Raw genomic sequence first — 12,659 nt, 5'->3', positions numbered from 1 at the left:
TCAAGCAGTTGCTGTACTTCTGTGGGTCTTCAAGTGAGGTGAGAAATCTCAAGGCAAGTGGTGCTGCAGGAAGTGAAAAATTTGTTTTATTGTGCAAGGTGGCTTTAAAGCATGGGCACCTGCCTCCTCCCCACTTGTGCCAGATCTCACTGGATCAGCATTAAGGTGTTTATATATGTATGTTCGACTTGCACTATGTTGAACCTGTCTGGAAGCCAGAAGAGAGTTGGTAGGTATATGCAATTCAGCCCATTTGCACCATGGTAGTAAGTAGAGTGCCAGTGTCATGACTCATAAGTCTTCCCGTTTCATGAGCCTTCTTGTTTTAACAGGATGTGGGGGGAAAGCTCTCAGTGAATTGCCCCTCAGATCTCAAGAGATGGGGAGCTAACCTGGTAACATAGGCATTGAAGTCTGAGCAGTGGCATCAGACTCCACTTGTCCTCCTGTCTAAACTAACTCACTCTCTTGCCATTTTTTTTTTTTTTTGCAATCATGCGACTGGCACTGCTGCCACCGTCACACTCCCCTCTAACCCATTTTCTTCCTCTATGTCCTATCCAGCATGCCTTTCATTTTCCTTTATATTTATTTTAATTTTTTGTGCAATTCTAGGGCTCTGTTGCTGTGATTTAAGAGCTTTTAAAAAAAGAATAATTAAAAGAAATAAGAAAAAATAATAAAAGAAATCAGACTGCTTGGGAACAGAGAGGAGGAGGGGGGATGGGGAAGATTAGGAATCACTGACAACACGTGACTGTCAAGAAGGCAACTGCCCCAGCAGTGATGTTTCACACCTGGGTACTTGCGCAATTGTGGGCTCATTGATGGGTTTCCCTTGCCATTGTAAAGGGACACCCTAACCATGCTTGGGGGGATGTGGCAGCTACAGGTCAGACGCAGCATTATGTGATAAGTATCACCAAAACTTCTATTTTGCAGGTCTAATCACAGTTTAAAAGCCATGTGTAGTAATCTCCCAGTATATCTCTCCCTCCTAAATCTTCTCTGAGGAGTTCTGTGCTTCTTTGCCTATTGTGTTCAGAAAGACAGTGCATGCAAACTAGATATCCAAAGCCCAGCATCAAAAGCTGCTTCTGCCCCATTGCCCTTGTGCCAATTCTTGGTGCTGGCATCAGCTAAATAAATGACTGATAGAAGTTTTAAGATTACGAGTCGGTGAGCTGGAAAGAAGCATTAAAACTTTGTCACACTTCACAGCTTATGAAATGTGCCTCAACTCATGGATTTGAGAAATCCCACAAGACTTCATAAAGCAGAGGAAGGATTTATAAATACATTTAATACCAGGTCCCTTAATAGCTGAATCAGTGAATTCACTACTTTGAAGTGGATACAGGATCTCATAAACTTGTAAACTTTAAAAACTATAGAGCCATATGCTAGCTACTGATTGATAGTGGATTAAATATGGATGGATGGATGGATGGATGGATGGATGGAACATGGGATTTATTAAATAGCTGCAAATATTTCCAACTTTGTTCATTTGAAATGCATATACATCCTTATAATTGACATGATTATATTGCACAACCTTTCTACTTTCTTTCCTGAAGATGTTATTACAACAGAATTAACATCCTTCCTCAAAAAAGTGTGTACTTACCTGATTAGAGGTAACAGTTCTGTCTTTTTGTGGTTATGAAAATGCCTTGTGAGCTGGAAATGTAAAGCAATACTGAATAGGTTTCAATACAAACTATGTTATGTTGATAATAATTATTATTCCATTGCTCTGTGGTTCATCCCTTTTCACTAAAGAGATCAGCATTTCTGGTCATAAAAAGTAACATTCAAGCAAAACACATGCTGGAATAAATTACAATCTGTTTTTTAAACAAATATGTAAAATATTTTTATCACACAAAGAAGTAATAAAAATTATGTAGAAGAAAGAGGAGTTATTTATCAAATTAAATTCTGTTCTAGCAATGTTGCAGATATCAAGCAGGTCTTTTAAATTGAATGCAGTGATTTGCTTTCTGAACGCAGAACACCAAGTTTAATAAGCATATGTTACAGCTGATCTTAAACTATAATTTAAGCCATAATAATCAAATTTTCCCTCATGACAGAAAATTTCTCTTAGAATGGATAAAGATGAAAGAACATACCTCAAGATAATAAAAAATGCTGCTAAACAATAAGAAATAAAGGTACATTATTTGAATGTCTGATAGTTTAATTGTACAGGATGTTGTTGTTGTTTCCAATTTATGGCAACTATAAGGTGAGCTTACCAAGGTTATTCTGGCATGATTTGTTCAGAGCGGGGTTTGTCTTTTCCTTCCTCTGAGGCTGAGAGAGTGTGCCTTACCTAAGGTGACCCAGTGGGTTTCCATGGCTGAGAGGGGTCTTGAACTCTCCAGAGTCATAATCCAGAGCTCAGATTACTACATCATGCTGGCTCTTCTACAATTTATTTTACCAGCACATAAATACTTAAGAAGCATATTGGCTATTGAAAGCCAGTGTGGTGTATGGTTAGAGTGTTGTCAAGAAAATCCTGTGATAGGATTGCCATGGGGTTGCCATAAATTGGAAACCAACAACATTGACTACTCTGTATTCTAACTGGTTAATAGCTAGACTCCATCAGACTAAGAAAAAGGATTTTCTGAGTAATGTGGGGCTTGTAAACCCCCACTACTAAATATAGTCTGCTAAGGTGTCCAACAAGCTTCCAACAGCACCCAGATGTGAATCTCCCAAAAAACAAAATAGTGAATGCTTGATTTGTTTACCTATATGTACCTAAAGCAGCTTCTAGATATCACAAGGAATTGTTAAGGCAGAGAGTAACCAGGAAGTACAATAGGAAATAGTTCAGTGAATAGGATTAAAATTGCTCTCCTTAAAAGAGAGAGAGGATTGTAGCACTATATCCCATGCAAACTATGTAGTATGTGAGTTCAGAGGACCAATTAGTTGAAAGACCTGTTTGTCTAGAAGCACCCTAAAAGCCTAGTTATGGAACCTGGGCTGGAACATTATACCAATCTTGCAACTAGGAAGGATGCATTAGGGTTTAGGTAATTATGCCAGTCTAGATATTGGAATTAAAGGGAGAAGGTGTACAGCAAGCCATTGGTCCTCCAGGCTTTTTGACTAGAACTCCCATAATCATTTGCCTTAATAGTTAGGGCTCCTGGAATGTGAAGTCCAAAACACTGAGAGAGTTTTCTGCATCCTGGAACATTTCCATATGCCAGGAGCCAGTCACAAGGAAAACCTATCTCAACTATGTCCTGTTTATGAGTTGCCATGGGACAGCTGGCAAAACTCTGAGAAGCAAAATGCTGGAAGGGACAGCCTTAGCCTGAACCAGGTCTAGCTTTTCATTAAGCAATATGTTTCATTTTGCTCCATTTTTGTATTTAGGATTCTGCTTCTGTTGGATCTGCAACCATGGCTGGACCCAGGACAAGCACAATCATTGGAGATCAAGGAACACCTTCGAAGGTCCAGCTACCTCTGAACATGTAAGCATCTATTTGCCTGGGATACAGTTTTAACGGTCCATGAATCGCCTGGGCTTTATTCTTTGGAATGTTAAAGAACAGGCATTCTCTACAAGGAACACTTTACATGTCATTACCAGCACCTTGGACATGGCCTAGCCTTCTGCCAGAACTGATAAATGAGAGTGAAAGCCCAGGTCACCTTCTTTACCTTGTCCATTTTTAGCTTCTGGGATATTTATTACAGTTGTATGAATTATAGTATGGCAGGCTGGGTGCCTATCAGTGAGAGAAAATCCATTTCTGTAAATTAAACCATTTGTGAAATAATGTTCTGTACAATTGAACACCTGAGACTATCTTTGTTATGAAGAGCAGTCTGTAACATAATGGGGGGGGCAGGTCTGTATCATAGTATAAATAAATGAGGATATAAACTATGTGTTTAGAACTTTAGCTTAAATAAAAGAGAATATAAGATAACATTCTTCTCGGTTTGAGGAAATCACAAATAAGATCTGGAAAATAATCCCAACCCTTATAATATATTTTACATTTGCTTTTATTCTATTTAAGATCCACTGCTGAAACAAAACGATCCACAAACTTGAAGTGTGGAGCCCAATATATAATGATTTAGATCCCTGCCATTCAGGATTATCCGGTCATTGGTAGGGGAAGGAGACCATCTTTGCTAATTCCAATCTCCCCTTGCAGCCTCCATCCCAATCTCCTGTACTATTCTGTGGTGTCTTCCAACACTTGTTTGCAGAGAAGGGGAATTGCAAAGAGAACTGGCAAATATCACTTTTTTCTTTGTCCACTAATATAAATGCTTAATGCATCAAAAACCTACCAGAGACAGAAGGAGCTTTTCTGTTCTTAGATGGCAGAATCTGGATCCAGTCCAAAATATTTGCCAAAATAAACCTGGATTTAATGAGCAGCTTTGCCCAAAAGAAGAATTCAGGGAACTGTAAATATTTAATGTATGGCCTTTCAAAATGAAAGATCGTTTTCATAAATCATGTGTTGTCCACAAATTAATTTAACAAAAGGGGCATTTTTAGTTTACTATTTCTGGAAGCTGCCTTGGGTTCCACTCTAGGAGAAAGGCAGCATATAAATGATTTAAAATAAAGAAATAAAATTTGCTTCTTAATGCATTGAATTTTCTACATTATAATGAAAATATCTGTCTGCATAACATAGATGTAACTTGTGTCTTTGGAAATAATGTTTTTGAAATTCTGAATTGTGATTGAAAATGTAAAATCAAATTTCAATTTAAAAAAAATCTGTGCCTCAAAATGCCCTCTATGCCTCCTATGGGATGCATGGAACAATTTCCCATATTTTGAGCTCTGAAGCCTGTTTTACTCCTGAGAGATGCATTTTTTTCCAGCAAGAAGTGACCTTGGGAGAGTGGATCACTGTCCCCCCCCCCCCATACTCACCCAACCCTACTTTAAGCTTAAAGCGATATGACATTTCTCTAGACTTCACAGTGTGGAGCAAGTATGTGTGTTCTGACCTTGCTATCTAGACATCAGATTTATACATCAAGCCGATCAATGTCTGTTTTCATTGTCATGAGCTTACAGGTCAGATAGAGACCTTGGGATGGTTGTCTGTGGCGCCATCCTCTGAAGCAATGGTAGGCTCCCCCACTATTTTCACTAAGTGGGCATACAATGACATATGCTCTCTTAATACTGAAATTGGACTGAAATTGAGACCTATGGGATCTCTAAGAAATATTGCAGTTGATGAACATCACTAGAATCCTTCTGTGCCTCTAAAGTGACATCTGGGATAAAATTTTAATTACAGAAACAGGGTGAGAGGAAGCATTGGTTGCTCACATGTTCTGTATCAGAGCTGCCATCCAAAATGACAGGAGTTATGTACAGTGGAAAGTGAAACTGAACCTGTAGTGAAGGAAGCACCAGATAAGATATGTATTAGTAATAGATACTTCAGTTTACAATATGCTTACTTGATAGTGAGCAGACACTTGATTATGTGTTTCATTAAAAAGTTAAGGCAGGTGCTCCCCTCCTTTTAGCTGTCAGTTCCCTGCAATGTTTCACTTGACCAAGTTATAGAATACTTTTTATGTATGTAGAAAAAGAAATAAGCACCTTCGTGCTCTTGGTGCCTAGAAGCCAAGCTTCACTTCAAAGCAATTGTATCTCAGACTTATAATAGACCTACAGAGATGACATTAACCACAGCACCGTGAATTCAACATTATAAATTCAGTCACAGTTGAGTCCCTCAGGCCCAAGTTAAAGCTGGAAATTCTGGCAGGCAACTTTTAGTGCTGAATATCATAGATTAAAACTGTGTCAGTTAACTAGTTCCCGCCCATAATACTGTGAAATGTCATCTTGCAGCTTTGAAATTGTGGGAATGATGTTCTTTTTTACAGTACTAGTTTATCATCCTAGCTTGGCATGAGTGGGTGATGAAAGCAGTTAGGTCCAGAGACTTCATAGCTGGCTAATGTTGTTAATCTCAAAGGAAGTCTAAAAACAGTATTTAATTTATATAGGTCGTTTTTGCACAACAGAAATGTTTGTTTTTAACAGCAGGTGTCATGCATAGCTGTCTTCTTTCTTCACCAAGCAAACATGTCTGCACAAAGTTCTGAGAAACAATTTGCAAGCACATTATTTTAGAAATGACAGCATGTTAGAATGTTAGAAATTAATAGTTCTTTGCTTGACATGTTAATTACACTGATCAACTGAGAGACAGGACTAAGTGTAAATATCATCCCATAAGGAATTTTGGTTGAATGATTAAAATATAAGGGTTTGAAAGTAGAAAATAAACAAAATTGAAAAATGGTTACCCTCATCTTAATATTAGATACTGTATTGCAAACTTGGCCCAAAACAGTTAAAAGTGACCTTGAGAATTCAAAAGCCACTTCCTTCTAAATACAACTGGAAATATTGTGGGCCCTTGGTATCCACTGTGGTTTGGTTCTAAGCCCCCTCATGGATACCAAAATCAGTGGATGCTCAAGTCCCATTATATACAGTGGCATAGTAAAATGGTGTCCCATATATAAAATGGCAAAACCACAGTTTGCCTTTTAGAATTTATATATACATTTTTGGAATATTTTCAAGCCGTGGATGGTTGAATCCATGCATTAAAAAATCTGTGGATATGGAGGGCCAACTGTAATGTTGTTTCACTTCCTGACAACTCCAACACAATGTTAATGTTAGCACAATGGAAAGTGCAACACTGGCTTGAGTACAAGGCACATCTGGGGCCCTTTCCCAATTCACAATTATGGCTCTGTGATTCCACTTTAACTGTCATGGTTCCATCATATGGAATCCTGGGATTTGCAGTTTAGGGAGACACATTCAGAATTCTTAGCCAGAGCTCTCTAATTCTTCACCAAACTACAAACCCTAGGCATTGGCCGCAACGTAATAGGTATAGTGCTATAAAAGTATAGCCCCTGATGGCTTGGCAATACTTCATCAGCCCTTTCAACCCTTCTTCCTTCCTAATGAAGTTCTTTACATGATCTTCCTGTGCCATAAACATCTCCCTCTCTACCATTTCATTGCTGCAAATACTGTTGCTCCAGTTCAAGCTAACTCCCCAGCAACACAGAATGGCAGTTGAGTAACCATTTCCCTTAGTGCTGGCAGCTCTTGACTCCAACCCTAAGTTTTAGGAGCACCAAACAACTGAAGAGAGAGTCAGATTCTATCCTCGCTATGCTTATTCTCAGCACTGTCGAAGAAAATATCCATTAAATAATTTTCAAGTAGTCCCCCCCCCCAGATTTATTGTATACTAGAAAATACATTCTGTGAACATCTAGAAGGCAATGCCATAATCACAAAAAGTCAACATGGGTTTCAGAGAAACAAGTCATGCCAGACAAATCTAATCTCTTTCTTTGATAAAATTACCAGCTTGGTAGATGAAGGGAATGCTGTGGATATAGTATATCTTGATTTCACTAAGGCCTTTGACAAGGTTTCCCATGACATACTTGCAAACAAGCTTGTAAAATGTGGTCTAGACAAAGGAACTGTTACATGGATCTGTAATTGGTTGACCGGCCGAACCCAAAGAGTGCTCAACAATGGCTCCTTTTCATCCTGGAGAGAAGTGACCAGTGGGGTCCCACAGGGCTCTGTCCTGGGCCCAGTGCTATTCAACATCTTTATCAATGACCTGGATGACAGAATTGGGAGCATATTTATCAAATTTGCAGATGACACCAAATTAGGGGGAATAGCTAATACCCCAGAGGACAGGATCAAGATTCAAAATGACCTGAATAGACTAGAAAGCTGGGCCAAAGCTAACAAAATGAAATTCAACACGGAGAAATGTAAGGTATTGCACTTAGGGCGGAAAAATAAAATGCACAAATATAGGATGGGTGACACCTGGCTGAATGAAACTACGTGTGAAAGGGATCTAGGAGTCCAAGTAGACCACAAGTTGAACATGAGTGAACAGTGTGATGCGGCAGCTAAAAAGGCCAATGCTATTTTAGGCTGCATCAATAGAAGTATAGTGTCTAGATCAAGAGAAGTAATAGTGCCACTGTATTCTGCTTTGGTCAGGCCCCACCTAGTATATTGTGTCCAGTTCTGGGCGCCACAATTCAGAAAGGACATTGAGAAACTGGAGCGTGTCCAAAGGAGGGCGACAAAAATGGTGAAGGGTCTGGAAACCATGCCCTATGAGGAACGACTTAGGGAGCTGGGGATGTTTAACCTGGGGAAAAGAAGGTTAAGAGGTGATATGATAGCCCTGTTTAAATATTTGAAAGGATGTCATATTGAGGAGGGAGCAAGCTTGTTTTCTGCTGCTCCAGAGAACAGGACCCGGAACAATGGATGCAAGCTACAGGAAAAGAGATTCCACCTGAACATTAGGAGGAACTTCCTGACAGTAAGGGCTGTTCGACAGTGGAATGCACTCCCTCGGAGGGTGATAGAGTCTCCTTCCTTGGAGGTCTTTAAACAGAGGCTGGATGGCCATCTGTCAGGGATGCTTTGATTTGGATTCCTGCATGGCAGGGGGTTGGACTGGATGGCCCTAGTGGTCTCTTCCAACTCTACGATTCTAAAATGTTCCTGTTTGATTGATGTATTTCTATTCATCTGACACAGAATTTACATGGAATTTAGCAGAATAATTGCAGTTTTTTTTATAATACAAACCATCCTTCTTTAGCACTTTTTAAAAAGCACTTACACATCCATTAAGAGCAAGAATTTTGAAGCATCATCTTTATACAATATTTCTAGGTACTTCAGAAACATTAAAATTTTCTTGGTAGCTTATTGCATACTTTAAAAAATCCTGCAGTCTTTCTTGGTTATTGCATAATGTTAGTTTTAATGGGTCAAATCCAATCACCAGCCCCCAAAAGAGTACTGTATATTTATAATATCAATGGGACCTATATAAATGTTGGTTTAAGAAGTCCCATTGTTGCAATCAGTCTACTGTAATAGAGACTAACCATAGATTAATCCAATGATTTATTGTTGAAATCAAAAGCAATTGTCCATATTGAGTTGTGGTTAGTTCAGTCTCTCCTGTTCAAAGAAACAGTACTAGATAGTTATAACAAACAAAAGCAAAAGTGGGCCAAGTGCAACCCTGAGGCCTCAAATGGTCCTCCAAGGCTGCCTTTGCGGCCTTCAAACCCACCCTGGCTTCCCTGACTGCCCTTTTTCTGGCCAAATAAGAAGGTGAATTGTCTCTCTTTACTATCTTTTCTCTTTCTTTTTTTTAAATAATTTTTATTATTATAGTAAACATACAAAATGCAAGTCACATATACCAAAATAAAACAAGACAGACAAAACAATGTTTTCTAATACAAAATACAAAAACATAAAACACAATTGTATCAAATTCATTTATCTACTAACAAAAGGCTTCCTCAAAGTTTTGTATTTATATCATCTCTTTAACATACATCATAAGTTTTCTACATTTTAAATCTAACTTCTTAACACAAATTATAAGCTCTTTTTCTGTAAATCATAGGCTCTTTATTTTCTTTTTAATCCTAGTCCAGTTCTTTAAATCTTTTTAAACATTCCAATTCTTTCTCTCTTTCTTCCGTTTTCAAGTCACTCATACGTGCTGTAAGTATGTACATTTCCATTGCCTCTGTTAAACTCTCTAATCATTCCTCTATAGCGGGGGTCATTCATGATCTCCAGTATCTGGCAAAAGTAATTCTTGCTATTGTAATCATATATAATATTAATCGTCTAAATTTTTTTCCACTTTTTTCTCTAGTATACCCGTCATATTTAAAAGAAACAATAAAGGATTTAATGGTACTACAATTTCTAAGATTCTTGACATAAGCTTCTGTATTTTTTCCCAATAATTTTTGGTCTCTTCACATTCCCACCATAGATGGTAAAATGTACCTCTTTTTTTTTCCACATTTCCAGCACATACCACTCCCAACTTTATACATTTTATTTAATCTATTTGGGGATAAGTAGCATCGGTGTTGGATTTTGATATAATTTTCTTTATAGTTCTGACAAAGGGTGAAGGAATGTGAATCTCGCCATGATTTTTCCCATAAGTCCATGTCAATTGCTTCTCCTATGTCTTGTGACCACTTTATCATACTTTGTTTTACTGTTTCAGATTCCAGATCTCTTTGTTTTAATATTCTATAGTATTTTGATATATGACCTTTTTTCCCATCAAATATAATATTATCAATTTCATTCCTTTCAGTTGTTAATTCATGTTCTTTTTTGTCAATTCTAAATTTTTCCATTAGTTGTCTTTGTAACAGCCAATTCTTATTAGTCAATTTTTCAATTTCATCGTTGGGTTTCATTACTAATTTTCCTTTTTCATCTTTTAATAGATCTTTATATGTTAACCAGCATTGGTCTTTTTGTCTAGTTCTTTTATAGAATGCCTCTTGGGTTGAGATCCATAATGGCCATTGATTATAGAACATTTTTTTAATTTTTAGCCAAATCCTAAATAATGAATTTCTTATAAAGTGATGGGAAAAATCGGAATTCGCATTAAGTTTTTCGTACCATAAGAAGGCGTGATACCCAAATCTCATTTTCGTACTCTCTAGTTCTAACAATTCATCATTTCTCAAAAAAACCCATTCTTCTAACCATTGGAGGCATGCTGCATAGTAATACAGTTTCAGATTTGGTAAATTACAACCTCCTTTTCTTTTATCTTCTGTTAACAACTTCCACCTAATCCTCGCTTTCTTTCCCTGCCAAACAAAATTGGTAAGGAATTTTTGCCACTTTTCAAAATGTTTTTCTTTACACAGGATGGGTAGATTTTGGAATAAGAAAATAAGTCTTGGCAACACATTCATCTTCATAATTTCCATTCTTCCCAACAAAGAAAGATTCATTTTTGACCACTTCAACATATCTCTCTTGATCTCATTCCATACTTTTTCATAGTTGTTATAATAAAGTTCTATATTCCTTTTTGTGAGATATATACCCAAATATTTAGCTTTTTTGACCACTTTAAATCCCGAGATGTTACTTAATTCTTGCTTTTCCGCTTCTGACATATTTTTAGTTATAATAGCTGTTTTATTCACATTGATCTTAAAACCTGCCAATTCACCATAATTGTTTATCTTCTTTATTAGACTATCTTTTCTCTTACCTGTGTATAGAAACATTGCCTGGCATTCTGTTCAATATTTATGGGTTCACAAGACATCAGCACTCTAACCAAAGGGTTTCTGGTGCTGAAGATAGGGGTGCTGGGTAATGACTGCAGTGCTGTCTTGGTTGCAAGGCACACTGAATGTAGTGATTGCAGTAGGACCCCATAGGGTCTCTCCTGCTGCCTACCTGAATGTACATGGCAATCAGGAGGGTGGTGCTGTAGTCATTTCTCCGCCCTCCAACCTGCAGCACTTTGGAAATCCTGTAGTTGGGATGCTGCCCGGGTTAAGAAGTAGGGTGGGTTTTTTTTGGAGGAGTGCCATCAACAGAAGTAGCTATGATAAGAGAGCATCATCTGGCAGTGCAGGACCTTGGAATTTGTTTCTGATCAAGAGAGCTCCTTTAGTTAAACCAAAGTGCAACTTAATGGCCTCATGTGTGTTTCAGCTACATCTGTTCACTCTATGTGATTTTTTTTTCCTTCCAGCTACTTGGCATTGTATGCATACAAGCCCCAGAAGACTGATGAGTTGGAACTGCGTAAGGGTGAAATGTATCGTGTTATTGAGAAGTGTCAGGATGGCTGGTTCAAAGGAACATCTATGAGAAATGGCATGTCTGGTGTCTTTCCAGGCAATTACGTTACTCCTGTTTCCAGGTGAGAGATACTGGGAAGTTCAGCATTGAGAGATCAGAGAACACCTGAATAGAGGGCATGAAAATGGTTATGCCTGCTTTAAAATGATATAAAATGGTATCTACTGGGGGAAAATTCTGAAGTGTCTGCTGTCAGTCACAATTTAGATATTTCTATTTCTTTGTCTTCAATACAGAAGTCACTTTCCATTTCATGATGTATATTTAACGTATTTGTAATATTTGCCCTCAAAATGTATTTGTAATATTTGGTCAATTGGCTATATAGCTCAACACCAGAGCACATATTTTTTTCCCTATAACAGGGCCTAAATTCTACTATTAGTCTTATTGTTAGAGCCATTGAATCACCGTGATTAACCTGCATTAGAGGTGGGGAAAGGACAGGCCTCATATGGATCCTGGATCCTCCTCTTGTGCTCCTGGAAGGGCCCACTAATAGAGTTGTCAGTTTAGGTTCCTCCCTGAGATCTCCAGGTCAAAATCTGAAACCTAGAGTCAACCACCAAGTGATGTCATTAAGTGTTATGTATTGATTCATCAGTAGCTTGTCACTGAAATGCAAATACATAAACTCATATGAACACACACATATATTGATATTTTCTTGGAAATTAAGACAGAAGTCTTAGCTAAATGTGAAGATTTAAAGGTGAAATGAAGATATTATTCATTTTCACTTATGGAGAAGGGGTGAGGAAGATTTAATCTATTTTACTTACAGACAGACAGACAGATAGATGTAGAGCAGAGAGCCCTGGTGCCATAACAGAAGAAGGAAGTGATCTAAAAAAATACATAGACCACCCCACAA

The 12,659-nt window shown here is 37.9% G+C and overlaps 1 protein-coding gene across 2 annotated transcripts in view; it reads left to right on the top strand.

Moving 5' to 3' along the window:
• Positions 1-12,659, top strand: part of LOC149319242 (E3 ubiquitin-protein ligase SH3RF3-like) — a 298,180-nt gene that overhangs the window by 245,809 nt on the left and 39,712 nt on the right. For both annotated transcript variants that reach the window (XR_016280167.1, XM_089511353.1), the window contains exons 5-6: positions 3,406-3,506; positions 11,676-11,846. Coding sequence is in view for 1 of the 2 variants with exons in the window: in XM_089511353.1 (XP_089367479.1) it covers positions 3,406-3,506; positions 11,676-11,846 (272 nt within the window). In the remaining variant the exon portion in view is untranslated. The remainder of the gene's footprint in view (positions 1-3,405; positions 3,507-11,675; positions 11,847-12,659) is intronic.

This window comes from Sceloporus occidentalis, unplaced genomic scaffold (assembly GCF_023333645.1).
Source record: "Sceloporus occidentalis isolate IW3139 unplaced genomic scaffold, rSceOcc1.0.p SCAF_2, whole genome shotgun sequence".
Lineage (NCBI taxonomy): Eukaryota > Metazoa > Chordata > Lepidosauria > Squamata > Phrynosomatidae > Sceloporus > Sceloporus occidentalis.
This window is presented reverse-complemented; position numbering and strand designations above follow the sequence as displayed.